At 46.3% G+C, this 13,457-nt stretch overlaps 1 protein-coding gene across 1 annotated transcript in view; it reads right to left on the bottom strand.

Moving 5' to 3' along the window:
• Nucleotides 1-10,499, bottom strand: part of LOC137305090 (lysosomal thioesterase PPT2-A-like) — a 39,842-nt gene extending 29,343 nt beyond the window's left edge. The window contains exons 1-2 of the mRNA XM_067973870.1: nt 10,199-10,499; nt 1,354-1,507 (exon numbers count right to left, since the gene is read on the bottom strand). Coding sequence (XP_067829971.1) covers nt 1,354-1,507; nt 10,199-10,342 — 298 coding nt within the window. The 5' untranslated portion in view covers nt 10,343-10,499. The remainder of the gene's footprint in view (nt 1-1,353; nt 1,508-10,198) is intronic.
• Between the last annotated feature and the right edge of the window lie 2,958 nt (nt 10,500-13,457).

Below are 13,457 nucleotides of genomic sequence, written 5' to 3'. Positions count from 1 at the left end.
CAGAGTAAAGCTCCCTCTCTACTGTCCCATCAAACACTCCCAGGGTAGGTACAGCACGGGTTAGATACAGAGTAAAGCTCCCTCTACACTGTCCCATCAAACACTCCCTGATCAGACACAGCACAGGGTTAGATACAGAGTGAAGCTCCCTCTCTACTGTCCCATCAAACACTCCCAGGGTAGGTACAGCACGGGTTAGATACAGAGTGAAGCTCCTTCTGCACTGTCCCATCAAACACTCCCTGATCAGGTACAGCACGGGGTTAGATACAGAGTAAAGCTCTCTACATTGTCCCTTCAAACTCTCCCTGATCAGACACAGCACAGGGTTAGATACAGAGCAAAGCTCCCTCTCTACTGTCCCATCAAACATTCCTAGGGCAGGTACAGCACGGGTTGGATACAGAGTGAAGCTCTCTACATTATCCCATCAAACACTCCCAGGGCAGGTACAGGGTTAGATACAGAGTGAAGCTCCTTCTGCACTGTCCCATCAAACACTCCCTGGGCAGGTACAGCACGAGGTTAGATACAGAGTAAAGCTCCCTCTACACTCTCTCTTCAAACACTCCCTGATCAGGTACAGCACGGGGTTAGATACAGAGCAAAGCTCCCTCTACACTGTCCCATCAAACATTCCTAGGGCAGGTACAGCACGGGTTGGATACAGAGTAAAGCTCCCTCTACACTCTCTCTTCAAACACTCCCAGGGCAGGTACAGCACGGGGTTAGATACAGAGTAAAGCTCCTTCTACACTGTCCCATCAAACTCTCCCAGGGCAGGTACAGCACGAGGTTAGATACAGAGTAAAGCTCCTTCTACACTGTCCCATCAAACTCTCCCAGGGCAGGTACAGCACGAGGTTAGATACAGAGTAAAGCTCCCTCTACACTCTCTCTTCAAACACTCCCAGGGCAGGTACAGTAGGAGTTCAATGATCATTTTATTCTGTGCCAAACAATTTTCCCCACCCGTTGCTCCAGGAGAGTTCCTCAGACAGTAAAACGAGACATTCCCAATTTCCCAAACTTCACCTTCTCACGGAGAGAGGAAGAGGAAAGAAAAAAGCAGGATGATTTCTCCAGCAAAATGCAGTGAGTGGAGGAGAATTACATAATGCAAATTATGTGCTTAAAATCAATCTCAGTCACTTACAGCAGGGCGGTCTCCAGGCGTGATTGACGGGGGAATTACCCAATCATCTCCATTCTGGATGGGACTTATAGGGTCACTATCTGCAGCCTAATAAATAACAGCCACATCTGCCTTAAATCTCTACAGTTAAAACATTTTACAATACATTTTTCAATCACACTGTAAACGTTCCTATGACAACCTCCGTCGGGCCATACCTTGCGAGTAACAGATCATATGCACCCCGTCCGCTGCATTTTGCATGATGGGGTAGATGGCCTCTTTGAATCCATCCACCTGACTCCACAGGGACTTGAGACTCTGTGTGTGATCGAACAGGTCGATGACGGTCACGTTGGTGCCTGGATGTGTCTGGCGAGAGACAGAAAGGGACATTGGTCACTTCTCAGAATTCTGGGTGGGCCCACTTCTTTCAAACAACTTAAAACCAGAAATTTTACAGGCCCTGCTGGAGCTCACTGAGCTCCATGGGACTAAAGCACACATGGTGTACAACCAGATCTAGCTTGGCCCTCTCAAGCACCACCATCTCTACCTCTCCACAGCCAAATCCCATTATTCCACATTCTGCTTTGGTGGCCATCTCTCTCCTCTTAGGCAAGATTCCACAAGTATCCATGAACCCGTACCGGAGCACAATTCACTTTCTCAAAAATAGGAGAAAAGGAGAGAGGGGTGATCTAAAAGGATATAAATAAAGGAGGATATAGGAGAGGCACTAAGTCCTGCCAATTCAGCATTGGAATGAGGCAGTGATCCTACATAATTCCCAGTCTGAGCTGTGCTGCACAGAGGCTACCTTGTCTCCCTGCAGAAGAAGGAAAATTGTTGGGGAGAATCATGCCCAGCAGTGCTTAGAGTTGGGGAGAATGGTGTCCACCAAGTCTCTGGGACCTCCTATAGTCTGGGAGACCCCCCTTCCACCCAGTGGGCTGCAGAGGTCAGGGGAACTTGAAGTAGAGAAATAATTTGACCCCGAGAGAGAATCTAAACTCTTCACGCAGACAGGGCTGGTCAATGCACGAGAACCACTTAACCACCAAAAATAGGGGAAACGCACTCAGCCAGATAATCAGTGAGGGGAAGCCATTGATTTACAAGGCCGTGCTGGTGGATGCTGCACTGCTCCATTAGGCAGTGTGGCTGCACTGTCAAGAGAATTTATGGCGTTAGTCAAGCAGGATTTATCCTGTTCTGTCGAGCTCAGCACTCTTCATGCATCGACAAGTGCACTTTGTGCATCAATGCCCAGCAGAACTTGGGAATGAAGAGCGACAGATCCTGTCCTGTAGATCTACACAAAGACCATTCGTGGACACACAAATGACTAGAAAGACTGTCTAAACCTCCAGGTTCCGGAACCTAACCAAGTGAATTCAGCTTTAAACCGTATGCATTGTACGGAAGCCAAGTGCTTGTGGATTTTTAGACTCAAAGAAAACGATGGGGAATTTCATTTCAGGCATCCAATGTCAATAAGCACTTTCAGTTCAGATAAAGCACAGATTCTCTCTCCACTGGATGAACTCCCCTACACTTCTTCAAAATAGTGACCGTCGGGGGAAGACAGGGCCTCAGTTTAACGTCTCATCCGAAAGACGGCAACTCTGACAGTGCAGCACTCCCTCAGTACTGCGCTGGGAGTGTCAGCCTAGATTTTGTGCTCAAGTCTCTGGAGTGGGACTTGAACCCACGACCCTCTGACATCAGAGGCGAGAATGTGCCCACTGAGCCGAGGCTGCGGAAGAAAATAATTTATCAAATGGAGAAACTAAAAAAAAATGCTGGTTGAGTTCAACGGTCATTCCTCTTTCCTCTCCTTGCTGCATTCTTACATCTTAAACAAAGACTCGATAGTTGGCACCATCATCTCTTGCTTCACAATACACTTAGCAATTCAAGACCAGAATGCTATTTAAAATTTGTACCAACACTTATTTTGGACAATATTTATTCCCTCAGCCATCATCATTAAAACAGATTATCTGGTCATTTATCACATTGCTGTGTGTGGGATCTTGCTGTGCGCAAATTGGCTTCTGCGTTTCCTACATTACAACAGTGACTACATTTCAAAAGTACTTCATTGGTTGTAAAGCGCTTTGGGATATCCTGAGGTCCTGAAAGGCGCTATATAAATGCAAATTCTTTCTTTCTTTACTGTAACAACGTATCTCAGTCCCAACTTCAGAGAAAGGCCCTCTACTGGACCCCAAACTTCTTTCTGGCTCCCCTTTCTGTCTTTGACTTTTAAACCATAAAGAAATCAGAGGGCCGTGGGTCATGCCAGTCACTGGCATTACTTGGTAGAAATGGGTTTATTAGACCACAAACATTCATCCATACGTAGCCGTGGCACCCATGGGTGATATGAATGTAAATAGCCCAATCTGAGAGTATTTCCCCTCACAATGCTTGGGAGTTACATTATTTTCTGTATCTCGCTGCTTCTCAATTATAAACCTCTTGCACTTTGCCAAGAGTAAATCGGTACCTTCCGTTTATTCGTATGCCTCACCAGTGAAACATGTTTGTAAAAACTTAAAACAAAACACACAGCTTTCTGGCTGCAGGCTTACATTTCGACCAAGAATAGTAAAGGCTAGAGCTGTCCATAAAACCTCACCAGCAACGTAAATGACAAGCACACTGCCTCATGCTGACTCTCCATTCACCCAGTTGTGTGCAGTCTGTGGACTTTGTACAGGGAATATTAAATACATGAGGACTGCGTCACCAGGATCACGATACTTGCTCATATACCCGCCTGGCTTGTCTGCTTCAATACTTTATCCCCACCAGCACCCCCTCCACAACCCCCAATAAAATACAACAGTAATAAAACAGGCTGAAATATCACAAATACAAAAAGGCACCTGCACGCAGGCCACTTCCCTAAATATACGAAAAATTTCAAGTGACTTCTTTAAACATTTTGGAGGCGATTTTAACCTAACCCGCCCGTCAGGAAACTGACGGAATCGCGTGTGCTGCTGGTTTCACAACCTGCCTGATTTTACTCTCCATTGACATCAACGCAGAGTCATGTCAGGCGGGGTGTAAAACCGGCGTTCCATCCGATCCAGTGGGATTCCCACCCGGTGAGTTAGGTTAAAATCACCCCCTTTAAATCAAATATCGTAATTGCATCACACCCAGAATTTTAAAAAATGAGCTTGGAATTAAAGGGACATTTTACGCCCTAGTGTCTGGAGCGCACTTCAGTTAACGTCTTCCTGGATCCATGCTCTTGGTCCTGTGGTGTACACAGTGAAGCAGCACATTATATCGTACAAACATACAAAAAATGACGGACAGGAAAAGACCCTCTGGTCCATCCAGCCTGTCCCACACAATTGTGACACCCTGTGCCTCACAGTATATACACTCCCCACCCCATCCAAAAACACTGGAATGGTGTGATGCCATTTCATGCCAGTGACTCACCATACGGTAAGTTCATAGGTCCAGCGGGGGATGGGAAACACAGGAAGTAATAACCAGAGGGAAAGGTAGCCGGGCCACTTCACACTTGGCTCCTCCTGGCAGGCGGGGTCAGGGCAGAATTCAGCATCATACGGGAAAGAGAAAATACCTTTAAAAAATGGAAGCTTACTCCACAAGAGTTTTAAGCAATCCTGCCTGTTCGGTGCTGGTCCCAAAGCATGAATCAAGGAGCAGAGCACAGATGGTATGCTCAAACCACTGATCTCTCTCTTTGCTGCAACTTCGAGTTCTGTTATCAGCAGCAACGAAGAGAGAAGTCAGCTCAGCAGTGCACAGACCACAGAATTCATTCGTTCTTCCTGCCCACACCCATGAGCAAACCACACAGACCGGTAAAGTCCCACAGGTCGTAATTCTCATCTAAGATGAGTTAGCTGATTTCAGCCGGGCTGATCCATCAAACCCCAGTGCTCGAGGAGGAGAGGGAGAAATCAGACAGGGATCCAGCTCCGGATTCCAATGCAACGAGCCTTGCTGGAAAGCACGTGTGGCAGGGGTGATCCGGTGAGAACAGAAAAAGGTTCAACTGTGATGTCCCTCCCTCAGTCAGTTAAAACGTTTTCCAACATTCGTGGTTAAGGCTCAGACATTAAAAATGAGCGTAAAGAATGCTGGTTGGGTGAACCAGTGACAGGGCGACCGATGCCTGTGGGAGGGGCATTCAAAATGCAGCCAGAATCTATAATGGGAGAGGTGGGGCACTAGAGGGGTGAGCTTCCAAGGTCTAATGGCCTTTTCTCATCTTTGATTTTTCTTACATACATAGAATTACATAGAAATTACAGCACAGAAACAGGTCAATTGGCCCAACTGGTCCATGCCAGAGTTTATGCTCCACTTGAGCCTCCTAACATATAAAGTAACATAAGAAATAGGAGCAGGTGTAGGCCGTACGGCCCCTCGAGCCTGCTCCGCCATTCATTAAGATCACGGCTGATCTTCGACCTCAACTCCACTTTCCCGCCCGATCCCCATATCCCTTAATTCCCTTAGAGTCCAAAAATCTATCAATCTCTGTCGTGAATATACTCAATGACTGAGCATCCACAGCCCTCAGGGATAGAGAATTCCAAATATTCACGACCCTCTGAGTGAAGAAATTCCTCCTCATCTCAGTCCTAAATGTCCGACCCCTTATCCTGCGACTATGCCCCCTAGTTCTAGACTCTCCCCAGGGGGAACATCCTCTCAGCATCTACCCTGTCAAGTCCCCTCAGAATCTTATATATTTCAATGAGATCACCTCTCATTCTTCTAACCTCCAGAGAATATAGGCCCATTCTACTCAACCTCTCCACACAGGACAACCCTCTCATCCCAGGAATCAATCTAGTGAACCTTCGTTGCAAGTATATCCTTCCTTAGGTAAGGAGGCCAAAACTGTACACAATACTCCAGGTGTGGTCTCACCAGAGCCCTATATAATTGCAGCAAGACTTCCTTACTCTTGTACCCCTTTGCAATAAAGCCAACATGCCATTTGCTTTCCTAATTGCTTGCATGTTAACTTTGTGTGTTTCGTGTACAAGGACACCCAACTCCCTCTGAACACCAACATTAAATAGTTGCTCACCATTTTAAAAAAATTCTGTTTTGCTATTTTTCTTATCTAAGTGAATAACCTAACATTTCCCAACATTATACTCCATCTGCCACCCTCCTGCCCATTCACTTCGCCTTTGCAGAGTCTTTGTGTCCTCCTCACAGCTTACTTGCCCAAGTAGCTTTGCATCGTCAGCAAACTTGGATACGTTACACTCGGTCCCTTCAACTAAGTCGTTAATATAGATTGTAAATAGCTGAGGCCCAAGCACTGATCCCTGTGGCACCCCACTAGTTTCAGGCTGCCAACCTGAAAATGACCCGTTTATTCCTACTCTCTGTTTTCTGTCCGTTAACCAATCCTCTATCCATGCTAATGTATTATCCCCAATCCCACGAGCCCTAATCTTGTGTAACAACTTTTTATGTGGCATCTTATCGAATGCCTTTTGAAAATCCAAACACTGGTTCTCCTTATCTACCCTGCTAGTTACATCCTCAAAAAACACTAATAGATTTGTCAAACACCTCCCACCCTATCAGCATATCCTTCTATTCCTTTCTCCCTCACGTACTATCTAATTTACCCTTAAATGCATCTATGCTATTCACCTCAACTACTCCTTGTGGTAGCGAGTTCCACATTCTCACCAGTCTCTGGGTGAAGAGGTATTACCCAGATTCCTTATTGGATTTATTAGTGACAATCTTATATCCTAGTTCAGGATTCCTCCACAAGTGGAATCATTTTCTCTATGTTTACCTTATTGAACCCCTTCATAATTTTAAAGACCTCTATTAGGTCACCCCTCAGCCACCTCTTTTCCAGAGAAAAGAGCCCCACCTAGCACGTTCAGTCTTACCTGATAGGTTTCACCTCTCAGTTCTGGTATCATCCTTGTAAATCTTTTTTGCACCTTCTCCAGTGCCTTGATATCCTTTGTAATTTTTTTTAAAAATTCATTCATAGGATGTGGACATCGCTGGCAAGGCCAGCATTTATTGCCGATCACTAATTGCCATTGAAAAGGTGGTGGTGAGCCGCCTTTGTGAACCGCTACAGTCCGTGTGGTGAAGGTTCTCCCACGGTGCTGTTCGGGAGGGAGTTCCAGGATTTTGACCCAGCGACGATGAAGGAATGGCGATATATTTCCATGATGTGGAGATGCCGGTGATGGACTGGGGTTAACAATTGTAAACAATTTTACAACACCAAGTTATAGTCCAACGATTTTATTTTTAATCCCACAAGCTTTCGGGGGCTTTCCCCTTCCACACCGCCTGAGGAAGGGGAAAGCCCCCGAAAGCTTGTGGGATTAAAAATAAAATCGTTGGACTATAACTTGGTATTGTAAAATTGTTTACGATATATTTCCAAGTCAGGGTGGTGCGTGACTTGGAGGGGAACGTGCAGGTGGTGTTGTTCCCATGCGCCTGCTGCCCTTGTCCTTCCAGGTGGTAGAAATCGCGGGTTTGGGAGGTGCTGTCGAAGAAGCCTTGGCGAGTTGCTGCAGTGCATCTTGTAGATGGTACACACTGCAGCCACAGTGCGCCGGTGGTGGAGGGAGTGAAAGTTTAAGGTGATGGATGGGGTGCCAATCAAGCCGGCTGCTTTGTCCTGGATGGTGTCAAGTTTCTTGAGTGTTGTTGTCCAGGCAAGTGGAGAGTATTCCATCACACTCCTGACTTGTGCCTTGGAGACGGTGGAAAGGCTTTGGGGAGTCAGGAGGTGAGTCACTCGCCGCAGAATACCCAGCCTCTGACCTGCTCTTATAGCCAAAGTATTTATGTGGCTAGTCCAGTTAAGTTTCTGGTCAATGATGACCCCCAAGATGTTGATGGTGGGGGATTCGGCGACGGTAATGCCGTTGAATGTCAAGGGGAAGTGGTTAGACTCTCTCTTGTTGGAGACGGTCATTGCCTGGCACTTGTCTGGCATGAATGTTACTTGCCATTTATCAGCCCAAGCCTGGATGTTGTCTAGATCTTGCTGCATGCAGGCATGGACTGCTTCATTATCTGAGGGGTTGCGAATGGAACTGAACACTGTGCAATCATCAACGAGCATCCCCACTTCTGACCTTATGATGGAGGGAAGGTCATTGATTTGTCCTGCTTTTTGTGGACACGTCATACCTGGGCAATTTTCCACTTTGTAGCTGTACTGGTACAGCATGGCTAGAGATGCAGCTAGTTCTGGAGCACAAGTCTTCAGCACTACAGCCGGGATGTTGTCGGGGCCCATAGCCTTTGCTGTATCCAGTGCACTCAGCCGTTTCTTGATATCACGTGGAGTGAATCAAATTGGCTGAAGACTGGCTTCTGTGATGGTGGGGATATCGGGAGGAGGCTGAGATGGATCATCCACTTGGCACTTCTGGCTGAAGATGGTTGCAAACGCTTCAGCCTTGTCTTTTGCACTCACGTGCTGGACTCTGCCATCATTGAGGATGGGGACGTTCACAGAGCCTCCTCCTCCCGTTGATTGTTTAATTGTCCACCACCATTCATGACTGGATGTGGCAGGACTCAGAGCTTTGATCTGATCCGTTGGTTGTGGGATTGCTTAGCTCTGACTACAGCATGTTGCTTCCGCTGTTCATGCATGTAGTCCTGAGTTGTAGCTTCACCAGGTTTGCACCTCATTTTTAGGTACGCCTGGTGCTGCTCCTGGCATGCTCTTCTACACTCCTCATTGAACCAGGGTTGATCCCCTGGCTTGTTGGTAATGGTAGAGTGAGGAATATGCTGGGATATGAGGTTACAGATTGTGCTGGAATACAATTCTGCTGCTGCTGCTGATGGCCCACAGCGCCTCATGGATGCCCAATTTTGTGTTGCTAGATCTGTTCTGAATATATCCCATTTAGCACGGTGGTAGTGCCAAACAATACGATGGACGGTGTCTTCAGTGTGAAGGCGGGACTTCATCTCCACAAGGACAGTGCGGTAGTCACTCCCACCAATACTGTCATGGACAGATGCCTCTGCGACAGGTAGATTGGTGAGGACGAGGTCAAGTAGGACTTTCCCTTCTGCAGGTTCTCTCACCACCTGCCGCAGGCCTAGCCTGGCAGCTATGTCCTTCAGGACTCGGCCAGCTCAGTCAGTAGTGGTGCTACCGAGCCATTCTTAGTGATGGACATTGAAGTCCCCCACCCAGAGTACATTCTGTGCCCTTGCTACCCTCAGTGCTTCCTCCAAGTGGTGCTCAACATGGAGGAGGACTGATTCATCAGCTGAGGGAGGACGGTAGGTGGTAATCAGCAGGAGGTTTCATTGCCCATGTTTGACCTGATGCCACAAGATTTCATGGGGTCCGGAGTTAATGTTGAGGACCCCCAGGGCCACTCCCTCCTGACTGTATGCTACTGTGCCGTCACCTCTGGTGAGTCTGTCCCGCCTGTGGGACAGGACATACCCAGGTATAATGATGGAGGAGCCTGGGACGTTGGCTGAAAGGTACGATTCTGTGAATATGGCTATTTCAGGCTGTTGCTTGACTAGTTTGTAGGACAGCTCTCCCAATTTTGGCACTTTCCCAATATAGCTTAAAAACAGTTGCTACAGAGGAAAAATACTTGAGCTAATAAACTTCTTTGGCTCCTACTCATACGTCAGAAAACCACTTCACTGCTAAACACTGGAGCTTTCAGAGCATTTAATTTTATCACACGCGACCATCTTTTAAATCCCATGAACTGACTCACTGTTGATCAGCTCCGCACTTGGTAAACTTGCTGAGATTAGACTCTAGTTTAGTAATTTATTACAAGCGGTATCTCTGTGTTTTCTGCGGGTCTGCTCTGTAACACGATTCCCCTCTTCCTTTAGCAAACAGTTCATGTTTCTAGAGCGAAGGGTCTGATTCACAAAGTACAGTCGCTTGCCCACTTCCAGCACGGAGAGGGGGAGGGGGAGCACGGATCCAGGATGAATCTGTAGGAAATCAGGCCTGGCACAACAAAATAGCACAAAGAAGAGTCTCCTTACCTCGTTGATGAAACCTTGGAGCATTTTGAAATCTCCTGGGCTATCAAACAATCCGTGCACCACAATAACCGGCTTGTAGGACTGTGCTGATTGCAGCATGATAGCAACGGAGGCTGAGACCGCCAGCACAGTCCAGGGAAACATGTCGGTGCCTTTATAAACTGTGGAAGGGGGCAACAAATTATAAAAACCCAGCTAATCCACTGCTGTTTTGTATGTCCACCGATCCTCAGTCGATCCTCTCCATCAGCTGCATCCTTTCCCCGGGCAGCTGCGGCTGAAACTGATCACAGCAGCTGCGCGCGACACCCAGCGAATCCAATGTCACATCCTGCTTTCCCCAGCAACCGTGCAGGCGTCCCCAGCAACCGTGCATTTCACTTCCCCGGCTCGATTTTGTTTCATTCACCCCTGTATTAGTTTTAATTGAAGACCCGTCATTTTAGGGGAGGGGAGGGGGTGCATGGGGTAACACAGGGGCGGGCATTCTTTCGGAGACAGAAAATAAAACTGTATCTGGCAAAGAACCACCAGTTTTCCGGCCTTTCCATACATCGGGTCCTGGGAGAACAACTGCAAAGTGGATTCGGGCCGGGTATCAGCTCCAGCCACATCGGGCCTTACAGCAGAGCCGTGCATTTACAGTCCATTACACTCCACTTTGGTAAAAGTGTCTTATATTAAAATATTACTCGGTATGTATATTAATTATTAATATTTTCAGTATAACTTTTTGTTCAATAGTGTGACACCAAGCCAATTCTTCTAATTGAAAGTTATCGCTTTCCAAAAGTTGCAATGATCCCAGCAACAATGAGAATTAATAGTGAATACTATCATTTATGTTAAATGAATAATAAAATGTCACAATTGATACTAGTAGCTTTGTGATATTGTCACTGTAACTCAAAGGAAAATTCACTTGCATTGCAGAACCTCATATCAATGTGACTTCCAATATTCTTTGTGCCTTTTAGAGTTTTCATAAGAAAAATTACAGCTATCAGTTTTTTGGAATAGAAAGCACTATGGGCTTGTGCTCAGCATCAAGGTGAACCTTGGCTCCATACGATCCGAAGTGTGACCTTCGACACGCAATATCTGTAAATATCGCTCTTTAATAGGTTAAACAACACACCTCTAATTTGCTCACGGCGAGGGTCTGTGCAGCGCACGTTTGGCGCAGGAGTTCCTGAAAGATGCACAGGGAAGTCACGTCACATTCGTTTCTTTGAGTAAGCTTTTCCCTCTCAGTTTCAGCTTTTGAGTGGGCTCCCCTAATAGTTGGGAACCTAGGAGCATAGGAACAGGAGTAGGCCATTCAGCCCCTCGAGCCTGCTCCACCATTCAATTCGATCATGGCTGATCAGTGCTCAGCTCCATTTATGCACCTTGGTTCCAAATCCCTTGATACCCTTCCTAACAAAAACCTATCTCAGTTTTGATGTGGAGATGCCGGTGATGGACTGGGGTTGACAATTGTAAACAATTTTACAACACCAAGTTATAGTCCAACAATGTTATTTTTAATCCCACAAGCTTTCGGAGGCTTCCCCCTTCCTCAGGTGGTGTGGTTTCCAGTTGAAGGGGGAAGCCTCCGAAAGCTTGTGGGATTAAAAATAACATTGTTGGACTATAACTTGGTGTTGTAAAATTGTTTACAATATCTCAGTTTTGACATTTTTCATTTGGCCTCCTTCCGTGCTGTAACCTTCCATGATTCTATAAACAGCCTTTTGTGGGAGAGAGTTCCAGCTTTCCACTACTCTTTGTGTGAAGAAGTCTTGCCTGACATTTCCCTGATGTAAATGTATGGCCAAGTGTGGTCCTGAGCCACATACACTGTGAGGTGTCAGGTTTAATTGCCTGTCTGTGCTACGTCAGCTGATCTCAACTGGAGCAGCAGTAGGGGCTCGGGAGAGGAAAATCAGACATAGTTTCTATTGCTGGTTCCAGTTACCATGGCTGGAAAGTGCAGACATTTTGAGTGAAGACAAGATCAGGGATGGCTATGATGCTCCCCATGGTCAAACAGCCTTTCAACACTCATGGTGTAGGCTTACATATGAACAACGGCCATTAAGCCAACGTACCAGAGGATTGATGGTGCTCATGAAAACATATCCCAAGAGTTAGCACCTTCATGAGAGCAAAGGTGGGGAGAGAAAATCAGAGAGACAGTTTGCAGATAGAGGAATAGACCATATTTAAACCTGTACATTAAAGTATTAGTGAAAAATTACTCAGTTAAAGGTGCATGTTTCTTTGGCCATGTGATCCTAACATTTGGGTTGAGAATGCAGATAAAGCAATGGTTAAAGGAGCAACATGTTAGGCAGAACTATAGGTGTCAGCTGTGGCTCAGTGGATAGCACTCTCCCCTCTGAGTCAGAAAATCATGTGTTCAAGCCCCACTCCAGGGACTTGAGCACAAAATCTAGGCTGACGGTGCAGTACTGAGGGAGTGCTGCACTGTCGTAGGTGTTGTGTCTTTTAGATGAGATGTTAAACTGAAGCCCCAGTCTGCCCTCTCAGGTGGACGTAAAAGATCCCATGACATTATTTGAAGAAGAGCAGGAGAATTCTCCTGGTGCCCTGGCCAATATTTATCTCTCAACCAACACCTAAAAGCTGCCATTTATTTCATTGCTGTTTATGGGATCTTGCTGTGCACAAATTGGCTGCTGCATTTCCTACATTACAACAGTGACTACACTGCAAAAGTACTTCATTGGCCATAAAGTGCTTTGGGATGTCCTGAGGTTGTGAAGGGCACTATATATAAATGCATGTTCTTTCTTTACAGAGTTCTGTTTATAATAGATACAATGGCATTATTTGTGTTTTGAAAACATCATAAAGTTAATTGATGAAAATGATATAAAATTCAAGCTCCCCCATAATGGCTCAGCTGGTGAGGAAGTGAGTCGTTGAGCATTAAAGAGCAGGAAAGTCCCAGGTTTGATTCTCCAAACTGTGCAGATTCCAGAGGAGGAAGCAGAGGCCCAATCAGCTCACATTCCAGTTTCCATTTGCCACTGTAGCCAATATGATTTCAAACTTCTGGTTTAAACTTAGTATTTCCAGATGTTAGACACAGAAAACGTTGGCTGCTCTCTAACTGCTGTAAATTGCGGCAGTGACAAAAGCAAAGCCAGCAGCAGGTCCAAAACATGGCCCCCGACCTCCGATGCCACCTTTCCCTTAACTGCTTCCACTACCTGAACCGCATTCCACAGCTGAAAGTTTCCGCACTTCT

The sequence above is a fragment of the Heptranchias perlo genome, chromosome 39, assembly GCF_035084215.1.
Source record: "Heptranchias perlo isolate sHepPer1 chromosome 39, sHepPer1.hap1, whole genome shotgun sequence".
Lineage (NCBI taxonomy): Eukaryota > Metazoa > Chordata > Chondrichthyes > Hexanchiformes > Hexanchidae > Heptranchias > Heptranchias perlo.
This window is presented reverse-complemented; position numbering and strand designations above follow the sequence as displayed.